The sequence below is a fragment of the Eublepharis macularius genome, chromosome 14 (genome assembly GCF_028583425.1).
Source record: "Eublepharis macularius isolate TG4126 chromosome 14, MPM_Emac_v1.0, whole genome shotgun sequence".
NCBI classification, from domain to species: domain Eukaryota; kingdom Metazoa; phylum Chordata; class Lepidosauria; order Squamata; family Eublepharidae; genus Eublepharis; species Eublepharis macularius.
The window spans coordinates 59,544,895-59,561,642 of NC_072803.1; the positions used below are offsets into that span (position 1 = coordinate 59,544,895).

At 47.2% G+C, this 16,748-nt stretch overlaps 1 protein-coding gene across 1 annotated transcript in view; it reads right to left on the reverse strand.

The window, feature by feature from the left end:
* The window catches only part of DOLPP1 (dolichyldiphosphatase 1), a 30,942-nt gene that overhangs the window by 7,712 nt on the left and 6,482 nt on the right, over nucleotides 1-16,748 (reverse strand). Inside the window, exons 2-7 of the mRNA XM_054998643.1 lie at nucleotides 12,422-12,522; nucleotides 10,843-10,927; nucleotides 9,750-9,849; nucleotides 5,966-6,064; nucleotides 3,341-3,469; nucleotides 1,669-1,758 (exon numbers count right to left, since the gene is read on the reverse strand). Of these exons, the coding sequence (XP_054854618.1) occupies nucleotides 1,669-1,758; nucleotides 3,341-3,469; nucleotides 5,966-6,064; nucleotides 9,750-9,849; nucleotides 10,843-10,927; nucleotides 12,422-12,522 (604 nt within the window). The remainder of the gene's footprint in view (nucleotides 1-1,668; nucleotides 1,759-3,340; nucleotides 3,470-5,965; nucleotides 6,065-9,749; nucleotides 9,850-10,842; nucleotides 10,928-12,421; nucleotides 12,523-16,748) is intronic.

Here is a 16,748-nt window from a genome sequence, read left to right on the forward strand (position 1 = left end):
CGGAACTAGAGCAGATGCTTTTAAAAGATGACAAGAAGGGAATATCTAAGGTATACCAAGTACTGTTGAAATGGTATACTGAGGATGAAACAGTTAAAGTACAAATGGTGAAGTGGACCATAAATTTCAACAAAGAAATAACAATGGAGGCATGGGAATACTTGTGGAAGACTACAATGAAGATTACGACGTGTACTAGTATCAAAGAGAACATTTACAAAATGATTTACCGTTGGTACATGACACCAAAGAAGATTGCGCTAGGGAATTTGAACACTTCTAATAAGTGCTGGAAATGCAAAAAACATGAGGGTTCCCTCTATCATACGTGGTGGACGTGTGAGGTAGCCAGGCAGTACTGGGGGGAAATAATAAGAGCAATAAGCGAGATTTTACAATTTCAAATTAATAAGAGCCCAGAACTCCTGCTACTAAACTTGGGAATGGAGGGAATTCCAGCCCATCACAGGACGCTGTTATTTTATATGACAGCAGCAGCTAGACTTTTGTATGCGCAAAAATGGAAAGTACAAGAAGTGCCAACTATTGAAGACTGGATCTACAAATTGCTGTATATGGCAGAAATGGACAAAATGACAAGAAAACTGAGAAACCTTGACCCAGGACAGTTTAACACAGACTGGGAGAAGCTGAAACAATATCTGGTGAAGAAATGGGAGGTGGGAGGTGAACTGTGGCAGTTTGAGAACTATTGAAATATAATAAAATGCAGGGGGGGGGGTGACTTTACCGGGGGGGAGAATAGGTAAACGTGAATTTCTAAGCAGCTAGGTTACTAGATTGACATATACAGAACAATAAATAGAATATTGATAGAAAATATCTAACTATAAGGGTTAATTATAAGGATTGACTAACTAATAACATTTTCTTTCTGGTAAGATTTGTATAATGTACCAAACTGAATATGTTAACTGAAGATATATATGAGTCAAATTGATTGATATCATATGATGAGAGATATATAGATTTACGAAGGGAAACAGAAATATTAATGAAACCAAATATAACTAAAATATAATTAATATAATTAAAATAGAAAGAAGAAGATAGAATGAGTAATATATACAGAGTATAAGTCAAAATGGCTGATCTACATGAATGTATGGTTCATATGGTTTATGATCTATGGAAATAAGTGAAATGAGAATGATGAAAAATGGGATAAATTGTTTATCTAATAAGGAAAAAGGGACGTATAGTTAGGGTACAGAGTATTAAAAATAGTTAAAGAAGTATTGCTTAGAATAAAGAGAGAATATACATTTGTTAGATAGAGGAGATTAAAAGGAGTAAGGGAAAAGGGACAAAGGGTTGGAAAACTGTTGGAAGTCAACAAAAAGGGGGGGGAAAGGGAGGGGGTTAGAAACTAGGAATGGGGAGAATCGACTGTAATGTGAAATAAAACTGATCCTAACCCAATAAATTTTTTTTTTTAAAAAAAATAATAATACAAGAAAGAGGAAGGAGAACTTGCCGTGGGGGTTCCATTTTTGGTGGCATCCCTAGAGCGGGTGAAAAATGCAGCCTCTCTTGCAACCACTGGCCCCAGCAAAGGACTTATCCTCTTCAGCAGTGTCAAGGCCAAGTGGCGTAGCAACTGCACAGACTTTCTGTTTGTAGGAGAGCTCCCGGCCTGAGCCTTACCTTGCTTCTGCTCTGGTGACCGTGTATTCGAACCACAGGATATTTGGAATGAGACTGGTATCTCGGATTAAGAAGAACTCTGAGATTGGCCTAGAAGAGCCACACGTTGGGCAGAAAAAGGAGGGTGGGTGGGTTCGGGAGGAAGAAACAGAGAGACAGAAAACCGCCTTAGCAACGTATAAATATTAACATCAGTAACTATAATCTGGCCTATAAAGCCCTAAACGGACTGGGACCAGCACACCTGAGGGACCGCCTCTCCCGGTATGTACCTCGGAGAGCTCTTAGATCTGCAAGTAAATACCTACTGGTGGTCCCCGGCCCCAGGGAGGCTCGGCTGGCCTCAACTAGGGCCAGGGCATTTTCTGTCCTGGCCCCAACCTGGTGGAACTCTCTGTCGGAAGACACTTGGGCCCGCCAAGATCTTGTATCTTTTCGGTGGGCCTGTAAGACAGAGATGTTCCGCCAGGCATATGGTTGAGGCCAGCACTGGATCCATTTAATTAGCCTCCCTGCCCGTCTCCTGTCAGTGAGGGGGAGCATATAGTCCATCTGCCTCCCCATGCTTGAAGAGTTAGAGGTTCACCAACCCACACCCTCCACCCTTTTCTTCCCTTGTGTAGGGTGGGCAGGGGAAGGGGGAAGGGTGTCCCATTTGGAATGTGGATATCCATGAGATGTTATTTTATTGGTTTTACTTATTGTATTTGATTTATGATTGTGACCCGCCCTGAGCCTGCTTGCGGGGAGGGCAGGCCTAAAAATCCAATAAATAAATAAATAAAATCCAACCGAAGGAATTGATACGCCACCAAGACATGAAAAATACAACTTTAATAAAAGTCCAGTAAACTCTGCTCAACAAGTTGAAAGGAGGTTGGTTCAATGGCTGTTTTTCGCCAGGTACGTTCATCCGAGGAAGAGGCCTTATTCGGCATCCATCCATCACGACTGCCTGTTCTGGGAGCAGTTCTCCAGGGCCTTTGGCAGAGGAAGACCTTCCTCAAAGGCTGCTACTTAAGATACTTTTCACTGGAGGCGCCAGGGCCAGAACCTGGGATCCTTCTGCGTACACAGTAGATCTGGTGGCACTGACTTACGGCCTGTGTCTGCCACTAGTACCTAGAGTGTGCTAAACTCATTTGAGAAGGAAGGCAGTAGAAAAGTTTTTTAAAGGAATAATGGCTGCTTCCACACACATTGGATAATCCACTTTCAATACTCTTTAGTGAACATTTGAAACTGATTTTCCATGTGTGGAACAAAAAATCCACTTCAAAAGGATTGCAAAAGTGCATTGAAAGTGCATTATTCAACGTGTGTGGAAATGGCCATTGTCTCCACTGACTAGCGGCCATTTCCAGGGACTCAAAATTCCTAAACTTGCCACCCAAGTTCCTTTATAAGAGGATGCCAGGGACTGAACCAGAGCCCTGCACGAGAACTACACGCTCTGCATTATGATTTTCCATATGCCATGCCATGCCTCCCCTCTGACAAGCTATTTTTCTGTGTCCTTCTTCCCCCCGCCCTTATGGAGGAGCATTCATGCTTGTAACCCATATACACCCCTGCGGCACACTCACCCAAGGAAAGCATTGCCCCTCAATTTTACTGAACCTGTAGACTGGCCCCAATGTAGCCAAACCCAGAGAGAGGAAGCAGGACTTACCACGCAGCTATCCGTGGGAACAATGGCGTTAAAATCTCCTGCGTGAAGACAAACCACACGACAGCCATGATGCTTCCTACAAGCCCTCCGTAGGCCACTTGGCTCCAGGTGTGGTACATCAGGTAGACCCTGTGTTGCCAAGACAGAAGAAGAGGAATGGAGAAGATATGACATCACCAGCCCCGCCCCCCTTGATGAAAGAGGGAAATCGACGGCGTGAGCAGCCAGCCTCCCCAGTTGCTAAAAGCACAGCAAGTCAGCCCACCCACAGAGTTGCCAGTTCTGAAGGTTACATCTTTGTCAGACTGAATGGCTCCCAAGGGGGGAAATTAATCGAGAACACTATCTACCCTTACACAGGGCTTTTTTTCTGGGAAAAGAGGTGGTGGAACTCAGTGGGTTGCCCTCAGAGAAAATGGTCACATGGCTGGTGGCCCTGCCCCCTGATCTCCAGACAGAGGGGAGTTAAGATTGCCCTCTGCGCCGCTGGAGCGGCGCAGAGGGCAATCTCAACTCCCCTCTGTCTGGAGATCAGGGGGTGGGGGCCACCAGCCATGTGACCATTTTCAAGAGGTTCCAGAACTCCGTTCCCCTGCGTTCCTGCTGAAAAAAAGCCCTGCCCTTACACCTTCTATAGGAAGAGCCTTTAACTGAAGGTTTCAGGAAGTGAACCTGTGGCTCTTGCCCCCTTCAAGCACCAGCTCTTCCCCCCAGCCCTGGCCCCTCCCCTCTAATTCTGTGGACAAGATCTGGGTTTTTGAGGTTTGAAAGGGGATTGCGTGAATTCAAGAAGGGATCGGTTTAATCTTTTATTTAGGTGATTATAGTATGACCCCTCTAACCAGCTCAGTGACTCCGACTTAGGGAAATCCTCAGGGAAGGAGCCCAGGTAGGTGGCTGAGCAGGTCCAGGAGGACCAGGGAGGGCCCTGAGGATGTACTCGTGGCACCAGAGGCCACCCCGCCAGATCCTACAAGAGAAACTCCACCCCCAGTCCATGAGTCAGCTGCTGGGCCTCCGCCAGGCAGGACTCAAATTTGGGCCTGTGTCCCCCTAGGACCCTATCCCACTCCGCAGGAGTGGGGGCAAGGCAGGCTGAGGTGGTACAAAGGAGGCGAAGTGCCAGACAGCCTATGCGTCAACTCCTTGTGGATCCAGAGCAGAGTGCCGAGTGAGAGTACTTCCTTGCAGGATTCTGGGCAATGCCCAACACAACCTCAGGAAGTCCAGCATCTGCCGCAAGTGTAGATGGGCCCAATTACACCCCAACTTACTTAGGCTGAGCCATAGGAAGACTGTCTTGATGGATCAACTTGTCTTCCCAGTGCAAGCCTTGTGCTTCCCAGTCCAGTTCCCAGCCTGCTCAGGGCCAAGGGTCTACAGGAAACCTGACTAGGCCTGACTGCAGAATGCAGGCCAAGTTATACCTTGCTTTTCTCCCCAACGGGGACCCAAAGCAGCTGACATCATTCTCCTCTCCTCCAGTTGTTCATTACAACAACCCTGCGAGGTAGATTAGTTTAAGACAATGACTGGCCCAAGGTCATCGAACAAGCTTGCAGGGTAGAGCAGGAATTCGAACTTGGGTCCTCCAGATCCTAGTCTGGCCCTCTAGCCATTCCACCCAGCTGCTTATCAATGGCACATCCATGTTCAGAGGCAGTATACCTCTGGATGTCAACTGCTGGACGAAAGGGCTGGCATCTTCCTGCCTGGCTTGTGGGCATTCTGGGAGGTACACGTTGGCTACAGTAGGAAACATGCTGGGACTCGATGAACCACTGCCCTGATCCCGCAGCGATGTTCTTATACAAGATTAGAGAATAATCAGGCTCTCTCCACAACGGCTAAGAATGGAGCCTCTTGGCCCTTTGATTCTTAGCCCCGTGGCTCACAGCTTGGTTGACTTCAACCAAGCCTGCCACGAAATCCAGGACCATTCTGAAGTGTACTCATTTTGGTTTTTTCTTTGATGTACACTGGTGTATTTCTGTGTTGTTCTTTAAGCCACTTTGGTTCCCTTTTGGAGTGGAGGAAAGAAAGAAAGAAAAAGAGAGAGAGGGAGAAAGAAAGAGAGAGGGAGAAAGAGAGAGAGAAAAAGAGAGAGAGAAAAAGAGAGAGAGAAAAAGAGAGAGGGGGGAGAAAGAGAGAAAGTAAGGGAGAGGGATGGAGAAAGAGAGAAAGAGGGAGAGGGGGGAGGGAGAAAGAGAAAGTAAGAGAGAGGGATGGAGAGAGAAAGAAAGAGAGAGAAAGGGAGAAAGAAAAAGGGAGAAAGAGAGAAAGAAAGAGGGAGAAAGAGAGAGAGAGAGAAAGAAAGAGGGAGAAAGAGAGAAAGAGAAAGAAAGGGAGAAAAAGAGAGAGGGAGAGAGAAAGAGAAAGAAAGAGTGAGAAAGGGAGAAAGAGAGGGAGAGAGAGAAAGAGAGAAAGAAAAGATCAGCACGACTTGCAGCATCTTTATAACAGAGGCGGAACTCGACGCAGGCTGCCCAGATGCAAAGTCAGACCTGCCATCCACATCCCCCTGCTGGCTCTGGACCTTTGGCCAACTTCAGACGTGACCTGATACGCTCCCACCAATTGCAATCTGGATCCTTGAGGTACTGGTGATAAACAGAGATTCTGCACCTGCTGTATGAGACTAGGAAGGCCACTGTTAGGAGGCAGAGCGACAGCACGTGTCTCCACAACAAGTCCAGGAATCTGGCGTTGTTTGTTTGGTGCATTCTAGGAAATAAAGAGATTGAACTGGAACGGCCGACTCACTCAGCAAGCACGAACATCAACATCCCATCCCATCTATTCTAGGAGTCTGGAATTAAATTTAATATTACCCCCTCCCACCCCAGTCTACTACTAACTTCCGATTCCCACCCTTGGGCCCAGAGGAAGGGTAGGCAGTGCCAGCTTCCCCTCCACCATGCCTGGCTGTAGCTCAGCTGACAGCTCTTTGCCCCAAGGAGCATTCTCCATTGAATTCTGTGTTATTTGAATGTGAATTGATTCTTATGAGCAGTTTGGGGGAACACATTTAAGATCCTGCTGAAAAGCAGGATAAAAATACGAAGTATCTAGATATTACGCAGCACAGACCCAATTGCCTAGTTTTAAAGCTCCTTGTGCAATACTTTTTTTTTAAAGAATTTTTATTGGATGGGTTTACAAACATACACGTAGAAATCATTATCATTATTCACCCCATTGCATTTTCCCCATCCTTCCGCCCCCCTTCCTTTTCTGGTGACTCCCAGCAGTTTCCCTTACCCAACTTAATCTAAAAAGTATATCCTATAAATTCTTAAAGTCTATAATAATAATGTAATAATATATATCTATATTATACCTATCAAATCTCTTTAATTATCTTAACAATCTACACTAACTATATTGGCTTGTGCAATACTTTTTAATGTGTACATTTTAAAAATACCTAAATCATATACTGCATCACGTGAAGCAAGAAGGTAGCAAGTGCATGAATTGTACAATGACACTCATCAAGGATATCTTTCCCATGTCTTTTAAAACTTTCCCCCTCTTCCTTTATGAGGACAAGAAACTTGGCTTCAAAAGAACAGCACAATTTATCTCAGCTTGACGGCTCTCACACCAGCTATCAGATTAATCGGGTCACTTTGTACCAAACTCACTAAGCTTCAGGTGCCAGATGAAGAATTTTTTATTCTGCTTGTCATTTTGTTTTCTCCCTCCCCGAGGATACTATTATTTACTTTGCTGCCATTTTATTATCTGACCTATTTTACCGTGCTCTACTTTCATTACACAACACCGTTTTATCGGCTGCTGTAGTTGATGGATCTTTACCCTGATTTTTATTGGTTTTACTGGTTTGTTTTTAAGCCATCTCAAGTACTTTTCTTTTTACAACGGAGAACGTGATTGTAAATATTTTAAATAAAAACCCACAGGCTATCTGACCCCAATTAGGAGCAACTGGAATCTGAGGATAAACAGAGGGAGAGTCAATGAAGTCTGACCTTTACATTCAGTCCTCAGACCATCCACAAAAGCTGGATGTAAATGGAACATAATTGACAGGCAGGGCAAAGAAAGCTGAAAGACGTCCCTTGCCAAAGAGCTGGGACTGTGGGGCTGTAGAAAGCAAGGGGAGTTGCCTGCATGATGTATGGCAGTTACTGACACATACATGGCCCTGCAATAGAAGGCCCTGCCATAGAAGGGAGTTTTGGATGGCGATTTTTCATTCCCACTGTGACCCAAACGAAGAAGTCTTAGATGCTCTGGGCACTTCCAGAAAAGGGGAGGAGACACATAAGAGGCGTGACAGGCCATGGGGAAAGGGGCCTGGGAGGGCTGCTGCTAGTTTTCAAATTTCTGTGATCTACACCCCACTGCATTGTTTACTGAACGCCCCGGCTGTTGATCGTACTGAACTGAACTGTGCAATCCGCCTTGCATCTCAGAAAGGCAGACTATAAACGAACAAACAAACCTGATTTGCTGCAAAGTGAAAGCTTGTCACCTCATCAGTACTGTAACTGCCATCAGCCTTCCTCTGGTATATTATACAGAAACTGCCCACGTTATTTTCAGAGAATCTTTTGCCTCCCCCCCTCCCCCCGCACAAAGGACTAGAAGCTTGTTTTCTCTCCACATCAGCTTCTGTGGATGCCAAAGTCAGATCGAGAGATCAGAAGTCACTGGGGCTCACGAGGAACTGTGGGGAAGTGCAGAGGCAGATCCTGCAATAAAGCAACATTGCGGAATTCTGGGGCTCAGGGAACGGCTTCCTTGCTGGCCCCCGCCTCGAATCTCAGCAGCCCAGCATTGTAGCATCATTCCCCTGGGGCACTGACTGACCGACGAGCCTTGGAGCTGGATGAGCAGACCAGGACAGGGGGGTTTTCTACTTCTTTCTGCGTGGCACAGAAAGGGATCGGGGAGGAGTTTGGATTGAGAAATGCATGTGTCCCCTGACCCTAATTTCCCACACACCCCTTCTAAGAAGCTAGACGCTATTTAGAGCTTTACTCCAGAGTTCTGGAGAAGGAATCAGAAGACGTGCTTTTCTTTCAATCCTAGTTAATCTTCCAGCCAGGACTCTTTTAGCTTCAACGTGGCCCTTTAAAAAGCTTATTGTATCCCAGACTGGCCGTGGTGGTGAGGATTAGAGCCAGCCTTAGTCTTTCTGCCAGAATATTATAAACCGCTAGGGCCCCAATGAGGCTCTGTTCCCCTCTGACCAGTCACCCTCTCCTACTTTAACTGATGCTCAACTACCCTCAAAATCTGGAGACTCGTGGAGGGGAGGGCAATGTGCATGCTCCCTGGCTATTTCCTGGGGGATGCAGAGATGCCAGGGGGTCGCCCCATTCCACTGCCCCACTGACAATCACAGGAACATCAGACTTGCTGTTAGAAGGAGTGACGCCTCACTGACACATACATGGCATCTTTTGGTCCCACGTGATCATGACTGAAAGCTAAGCTGCAAGAGACAAATTACACGAGGACGCGCATGTGAAGGGAGTCACAATGTTAGCCAGGAAGCTGAGTTTTAAAAGACAAATTGGAAGGCTCTGTCAATTTCCCCTCAACAGAGCCAGAAAAGATGGCTCCTCGGAGGGTTTGTTAATTTCCTCTTTGCCTCCAGAAGGCTCTATCAGTTTCACCTCCCCTTCTAGGAGGCGAAGAGGAAATAGACAAACTCTCTGAGGAGCAGATCTTTGCTGGCTCTGCAGAGAGGGGAAACTGACAGAGCCTTCCGATCTGACTTTTAAAACTCAGCTTCCCGGCTAACATTGCGACTCCTTTCACATGAGCGTCCTCGTGTAATTCGTCTCGTGTAGTTTAGCTCAGAGTCTGCTTTTCTTGTGCACGTTCTCCATGATTGAGTAGCATGTGATACTACAAGATGTGGTGACGGCCACAGGCGCAGATCACTTTAGGAGGAGAGGAGGCAAATTCATGAAGAACCTGTCATCGATGGCTATTAGCCTCTTCAGAGGCAGTTTACTTCTGAATACCATCTAATGGGGTGTGGGGCAGACCTGGGGGTGGGGTGGGGGGTGTTGACTGCCTTCATGCTTTGTAACCTTTCTGGAATCCTCTGGCTAGACACTGCAAGAAATTCTGTGGTGTAATTTGGTCTTATTCTCTCTCATTTATTTGATACCAGAAAAATTCAAAACCTGGAATACCTCTGTAACAACATACCCAGTCCAAAGAGGGAGAGACAACAGTAAGCTAGTCCCTGCCACACCTGGGGGTGGGGGACTTCATAGGTTTTGCATTCACAAATGTGGCTGAATACAAAAGGAAGACACATGCAGAAAGAAGAGCTATTCTTTTCAAAACAATACAGCCTTTCATAGTAAAAACCCAGAGCAGAGTACAGCACCATTGGGTATCATAAGGAAAAGAGATTCACCTTAAATACAGGAAGAGAAAAGAGTACATGGAGAAAAACCACATGAACTGGGAATGGCTGGAAGGCATTGCGTACTTCGAATATACTGACGAGTGGATTTCTGAGAAGGAGAAGGAACAAGTCGATTATTTATTAAAATAGTCATACCCCAGGTTTCCAACAATGTTCAAAACAGTTTCAAAGATCTAGGAACAATGGGGCAATCAAACAAGCAAGAAGCCAGTATCACAAGGTAGCAATGGGAAGCTCATGAAAGCTATGTTAGCAATGAATTAAACATTCAGTCCAAAGCAGAGGTGAAGAAAAAGTTCTTGGATGACCTATGGATGTCCGCAAGAAAGGTGCCAGGCAGACTGCCAGAGGGAAGAATTTCCCAGAGGCATGGCGCCATGTGGCTCCCTATCTAGTCACTACTCACTTTGTTTTCAAAGGCAGGGGAGGGAGGACGGACCCAGAGAAGGGCCTCTGATAGTGATCTGATTCAAGGGGCAGATTCACACAGGAGAAGGCAATCCTTCAGATAACCTAATATCAGGCTGCTCAAGGCTTTTCAGGCTACAACACCAGGGATAGTTACTGGGAATTAACCAGAAGCCAAGGAAGACCTAGCAAAATTGGTCCAACGTGATAAATTGTGGTGCATCCCCATTAGCAGATACACTGCAGCATTCTGAATCGGCTGCAGTTTCCAAGTGAACGTGAAAGGCGGCACCAGACATCATGCATTACAGGCAGTGGGATCTAACAGAGGCAAAGATGGCCAGAAGAATTACATGAGCCAACTTGGCCACCACCTGTGGGTCCAGCAGCCACGACAACAAAGTCAAGAGGTTGCTCACCCTCAACAAGTATATCTTTGGGTTAAAAGGTGGTGGAGGATGCCAGCTCTACGTTCTGGATCCGGAAACTCTCTCACCTGAAGCTAAACAGCCTCCTCTCCCCATCAAAACAGTGAAGACACTGGAGGTTATCCGAACAGGGACATTATGGGCCTATTTGCTGTCCTGCAAACCTAGGAGAATTTCAATCAAGGCTGACAAGGGTGGCCTCCTTCAGCTCCTGGCCACAGCTTTCCCTGTCAGTAATACTCTACCCGCACAAGGCCGTGGCTCCCGAATGATATTCTTTATTAGCCAATTCACGCCTTCGTTGATGAACAGCCCCCCCAAGAACGAGATCTGAAAAGGGAGCAAGAGAAATGAAGGACAGTTAGGGCAGGAAGATATCAGAGCATGTGACATTTATTTGACATGTATACACCATTCCACAGCAACAATCCCATCACTATAGCCAAAAGAATACAGCTACATCAAATGAAAGTCCATGGAAATGTTCCATTCTTTCCCTGAGCACTAGAGGCCCACCCAAATACGAAGATGTGAGAAAACTTCCAAAGTGGGCTCAGACTTGGACTTGGGTGAGGCTGGGAGGGGGAAAGCCTGCACAGGGAAGAACAGTTGAGTGGCAGAGCATGTGCCTTGTGTTTATGAAGTCCTGGGTTCAGGTCCTACCAGCTCCACATAAAGGACTCTGCTCCTGAGAAAGCCACAGAAGATACCGCCGATCTAGCCGTGTGTACTCAGCACAGTTCCCTATCATAGAATCATAGAGTTGGAAGGGGCCATACAGACCATTTAGTCCAACCCCCGCTGCCCAGTGCAGGATCAGCCTAAATAATCTCTGACAAATATTCATCCAGCCTCTTCTTGAAAACTGCCAGTGAGGGGGAGCTCAGCACCTCCCTAGGCAGCTGATTCCACTTTTGAACTACTCTGACTGTGAAAAAGTTTATAGAATCATAGAATCACATCGCCCGCTTCAAGCAAAAGTGGAAATGACCCCCGGATGGGGGGAATCACATAAACCTAGGGACAGGAATTTCCTTGTCCTTTCAGCGGGCACCAGAGTGCCTCCAAAAAGATTTAAATATTTCCAGCCTTGCAAACAAACAACAACAACAACAACAACAACAACAACAAGCAAAGGTGGAATTCCTTTCTCACTGCGAACAGACCCAAGGCCGGAATCCAAGCAACTTTTAGGGAGCCCTGTAAAAATCTGTCTTCTTGGGCTGGCCTCTGGTATGCAAGGTTACATTAGCGCACACACACAAAAAATCTTAACTTGATGCCGTTTTGCTGGGGCAGGGAAGGAGGTTATTTTGGATTACCAGCTCAAGCCTTTGGGATGGAGAGGCATATAAAGGTAAAAAAATCAATCAAACAGATGAGCAGAGATTTCTGCCAGGCGGGCCAGTTGCTTAGAAGGCTTTAAAGGGGGATTAGACCATTCCTGGAGGAAAGGACCATCAACGGCCACTTAAGATGGATGTTCCATGTCCCGGGGCAATATACCTGTGAGTACCACACGCCCGATGGCAGAAGGGGTGGTGGCAGATATGTGCCCTTGCTTGTGGGTTTTTAAGTCACATAGCTGGACGTTGTGGAAGAGCAGGATGCTAGACCAGAAGGCTCGATCCAGCAACGCTCTTCTTTGAATCTTATTTTTTTAGTGGACCTGTGAGTGCCACAGGAACGTGTGCTGTTTTTACTGCAAGAGCATAACGTGGCTACATTCCTTAATTCAGCGGCAACAGAGAGGTGACAGACTAGAAAGAGAAGGACTACCAGTACGAGACACAAGTGCCGGGAGGGAGGGAGGGCAAGACTCACCGTGTGAAGTTCCCTCTTGAAAACAATGAGGGTGATAAAGCCGACAATGATGAAAATTGGGCCTAGGCTCACGTAGGCAAGGAGACGGCCAGTGAAGTCACCTGGGGTGGAAGACAAAGAGATCAAACTGGGCCCAGCGTGGGGCTCCCCTTTCCGTGAAGGCCTCCTGCAGCTTCACGCCGTGCGCACTCTACTTACGAAACGTTACTGCCCCAAGATACACCAAGGCTGCTACGTTTAGTTGGCTAGAAAAAGAGGAGGATTAGACGTGTGGTCAGCCGCTAGAGGACGAGGAGGGTTCGTGCTTCAGACTGAGCAAGGGTTACAGAGCCAGCTATGTTGTCTCGGTCCACTGACGCTCCGTGTGCCTTGCTCTCAAAGGGCTCTTTCACCCTCTCCTCCTCATAAACGGAATCTCCAAACTCAGCAGCAGCAGATCTCGGATTACCAGATGCTGGGCACAAACCGTAAGAGATGTCTGAATCCCATCGTGCTCAGCTGTTTCCCAAGACTATTGTTGTTGGAAACAGAGTGCTGAACTAGAAAAACCCCTGATCTGATTCTGCTTAAGGTAGTTCTTGTGTGTGGGGTGCTTTGGAGCTTACGAGAGAACCACATTTATCCGTAGGCGAAATGGAAGAAGTACCCCCTCTCGCCATCGCATGATGGGCCGATGGCTGTCCCTGGGCCCCACGCAGAATCTGACATGGAAAAAGACGAAAGAAGAACCATAACAGCCAAATGCCTACCTATCTCAGGTGGAAGCTACCGATTATGTGTGACACAGGGCTGCCCGTGACATCCCCTTGCAAAGAATTCTCCCAACATCCAATAATGGGTGGGGGGGGGCTCACAATAAGGAGGTTTGCAACCCAGAGCAAAGGATCCTGAATGTAAGAGGCAAAGACAGCCAGCCCTCAAGGATGCCATTTTCAGCGGGAGCTGCGCATCACCCATTTTGGATTTTTTTAAAAAAATGTTTACATATTTTATACCTTGCTTTTTTCCCTAATGGGGACCCAAAGCAGCTTATATCATTCTCCTCTCCTCAATTTTATCCTTACAACAACCCTGTGAGTCAGGTTAGGCCGAAAGTCTGTGACTGACTGACCCAAAAGCTTCCAGGTCAGAGTGGAGATTTGAAACTGGGCCTCTCAGACCCTACTATCACACTCTAACGACAACACCACATTGGTTCACCCCTTGCCAAGTATTCTCTCATAATCCAGTAATTGGGGCCGGGGTTCACAGTAAGATGGTGTTTCAACCCATGGCAAGGGATCCTGAATGTCCTGGGGTGAAGACAGCTGGATCTCACGACACAAGGGTGCCATTTTCAGTGGCAGCCCTGCATCACCCGCACTGGACAGTTCCAGCCTTGACCAACTTGAAGAAACTCATCTCAAGGAGGGAATCAAAGAGACAGGAGCAGAGGACGGATCACTGAAAAGCTAAGAGACTACTGCAGCTATCGGAAAATTAGCAGAAGGTGCAGAGAAATGGCAGACACAGACATGTGAGGCGCTTTGTGAATCGGGAAACTGATGCAAAGAGAGAAAGAGTGAGCAGCACGGCATCCTTTTAGCATCAAAGGAAAATGTGAGGTTTACCACAGCGGAGGAGCCTGGGTAGGAAACTGCAGCCAAAGCACGAACGGGACCCAGACCACATCCTTCTCACGCAGACACACCGGCCACCTCCGCCACCCCCGTTTCCTTCCGAGTGTCTACTAGGGGTAGTGCTGCTCCTTGCAAGACCACTTGCGTGGGGTATCTGCCGCCTTAACTGCGCCGTTGTCCGCTCCTGTCCTCAACAGAACACTAAAAGCAGGCGTGCAAGGGTCCTTAGTCCCGGATTGTTTGCAGAAGCGCACATGGGAATGGCGCTGGTGTAAAGCTCGTCTTGGCCGGTGAACATACGAGGCTGCCTTTGATACCGAGTCAGACTGCTTGGCCCTGAAGCTTGCTACTGTTTGCACTGACTGGCAGGTGCTCTCCAGCGAAAGGCCTTTCCAGTACCCACTGCTTGAGATCCTTTTGCCAAAGTGGGGGGGGGGTCTTAAGCGAGCCCCCCCTCCCCACCATTTCCCTGGCTTATTCAGCTGGGTGGACAGATGTAGAAGAAAAGGAGCAGTCGAAGGAGGGGCTAAGCAGCTCCCCCCCCCCCCACAATGTGCATCGGCAGCATAAGCAGAGTTAGAAAAAGCACTTGCTCTCCTTGCGCTTCCTGAACGCTTCGGTGCAGGGCCTGTGTCTTCTTTTGTTTTATGTGCTTACTACCATACATGCTCGCAAAAGGACTTGAAAGAAACAACGGGGGTGGGTGGGAGCAGGGGAGAGAGGTGTCGCAAGACCCACACAAACACGTGCAGCACAAGGACCTACACGTGTGTGAGCCTCAGAGAATTCTACAACAGCAGAAGCAGAACAGAATCTCAGTGCAAACACAGACAGGCACAGCCACTCCACACGCAGAAGCTGCTGCAGATGGCCCCACAGGAGGGACCCATTTCTTCAGCCAGCCAGAACAGAAATTCAGGCTGCCGCTACAAGACACAGCAGGTGGCCCTGCGAGCTAAAACCAGGCCCCAGGAACCCCTCCTAGTATCTCTCAATGCCTCTGCTTGTGAAAGGTCCCGTAGATGCTTCCCAGACACCCACTGGTCGAGAGCTTTGTTCCGCAAAACATATTGAAGCATGCATAAATCTGAATTCTGAAATATGCAGAACTGAGCTTCGTGAGACTTTGTAAACGGGGGACAGGGTTACGCATTTCTAAGCCTAATTTGAGAGAGGGGAGGCAGCAGAGTATAGCCTGACCTCATCAGATCTCGAAAGCTACGCAAGGGGAGTACTTGAAGGGGAAATCACTAAGGAAGACTCTGCAGAGGAAGGCACTGGCAAACCCCCTCTGCTTCTCACCTGCCTTGAAAACCCCTTCCTGGGGTTGTCATAAGTTGGTTGTGACACACACACACACACACACACACACAAGACTAATACAACCATCGTTCTCCGGCCGTGAAAGCCTTCGATAATACACACAAGACTAATTTAACACTGCGTTACCTAAAGCCCTTAGTGCTGAACTGAAAGGAGGATAGTTTTACAGCTGTCTTCTAGACCATCAGCTTCCAGACTGTGTTCCTTGGGTCCCCCAGAAGTTTATCTTGAAAATATCATTAATGGCGGACAAGCAGCCCCATTATTTCATAATGTGCAACAGGAAACGCTGGGTGTATGCTCCATTTGCTCGTGGGGATGGGCATGCCCCAAGTGCCACATAAATGGAGTCCGCGCGCCCCAAGGCATGCCGCAGAGCCCTTCACAAAATGTAAGAGTTCTATAGCCAAGACACTTAAGTTCCTCAGTCTCTTTGGCATGGGGAGGGATCCTTCAGGATATGATGTGAGAAGGTCAATTCTTCTAGATGAGGAAGGGCTGACTGGCAGCTCACAGAATGGACGTGAGCCCCAAAGCGAACCTAGCAAAGAACATTTCCAAATGGTGAGACAGAGGTTCTGCACTTGAGTACTGCATTGCTCTTTGAGATTTGGCATATATGCCAATGCCCAAGCATGAGTGTGCCAAATTATCTCAGCTTCTATGATCTCAGAGACCACTGTCTTTTCCATGTAAATAGCTGGAGGCTAGGAATGGTCAGTTCTGTAATAAAGATGGCACCAGTTTTATTACAGAACTAACTGATCATTGCCAGCTTCCAGATCTTCACCAAGAGAGGAGGGTGGCCTCTGAAATCATAGAAGTCAAGACACCCTTGTTATCTATGGTCAAGAACACAGACAATGAACATGTCACATTTTCACAGCCCTCAAGGAAAAAAAGATAGCTTATACTCTGGGATCAAAGAACGAAGAAAAGAAACCCATAATTTTCAGCTAGTCGAAAAAACACACCTCACAGTATTCAGGATAGCATTAAGATGGATTAAAAAAAAAACTATTGAATCGCTGCAGACGATTTGCAAGCCCTTGCAACACGCCACCTCTGAATAGCTGATTCCTCCCTGACCCCCCTGGCGACACAGACTTCCTCCCTTCCCTCATTTGTTGGTAAGGACTCCTGCCCGTATTCCCAATTAGCTCTGATCTCTCTAGGTCACAGCTGCAGCTTTGTGCTGATGGAAACGGGCATCTGGCAGCCTTCAAATTGCATGCAATTTCCGAGTTCAGCCAATTCCGAAGTAATGCCACGGCTGTGTGTTTCATGGGAGAAAGAAACCCTGCAGAATCCAGGTTTGTTTCCTTAGGGAAAGTATGGAAATGCTATACGCTGGAATATATTTGCTTAATCTGCATCAGCTCGCC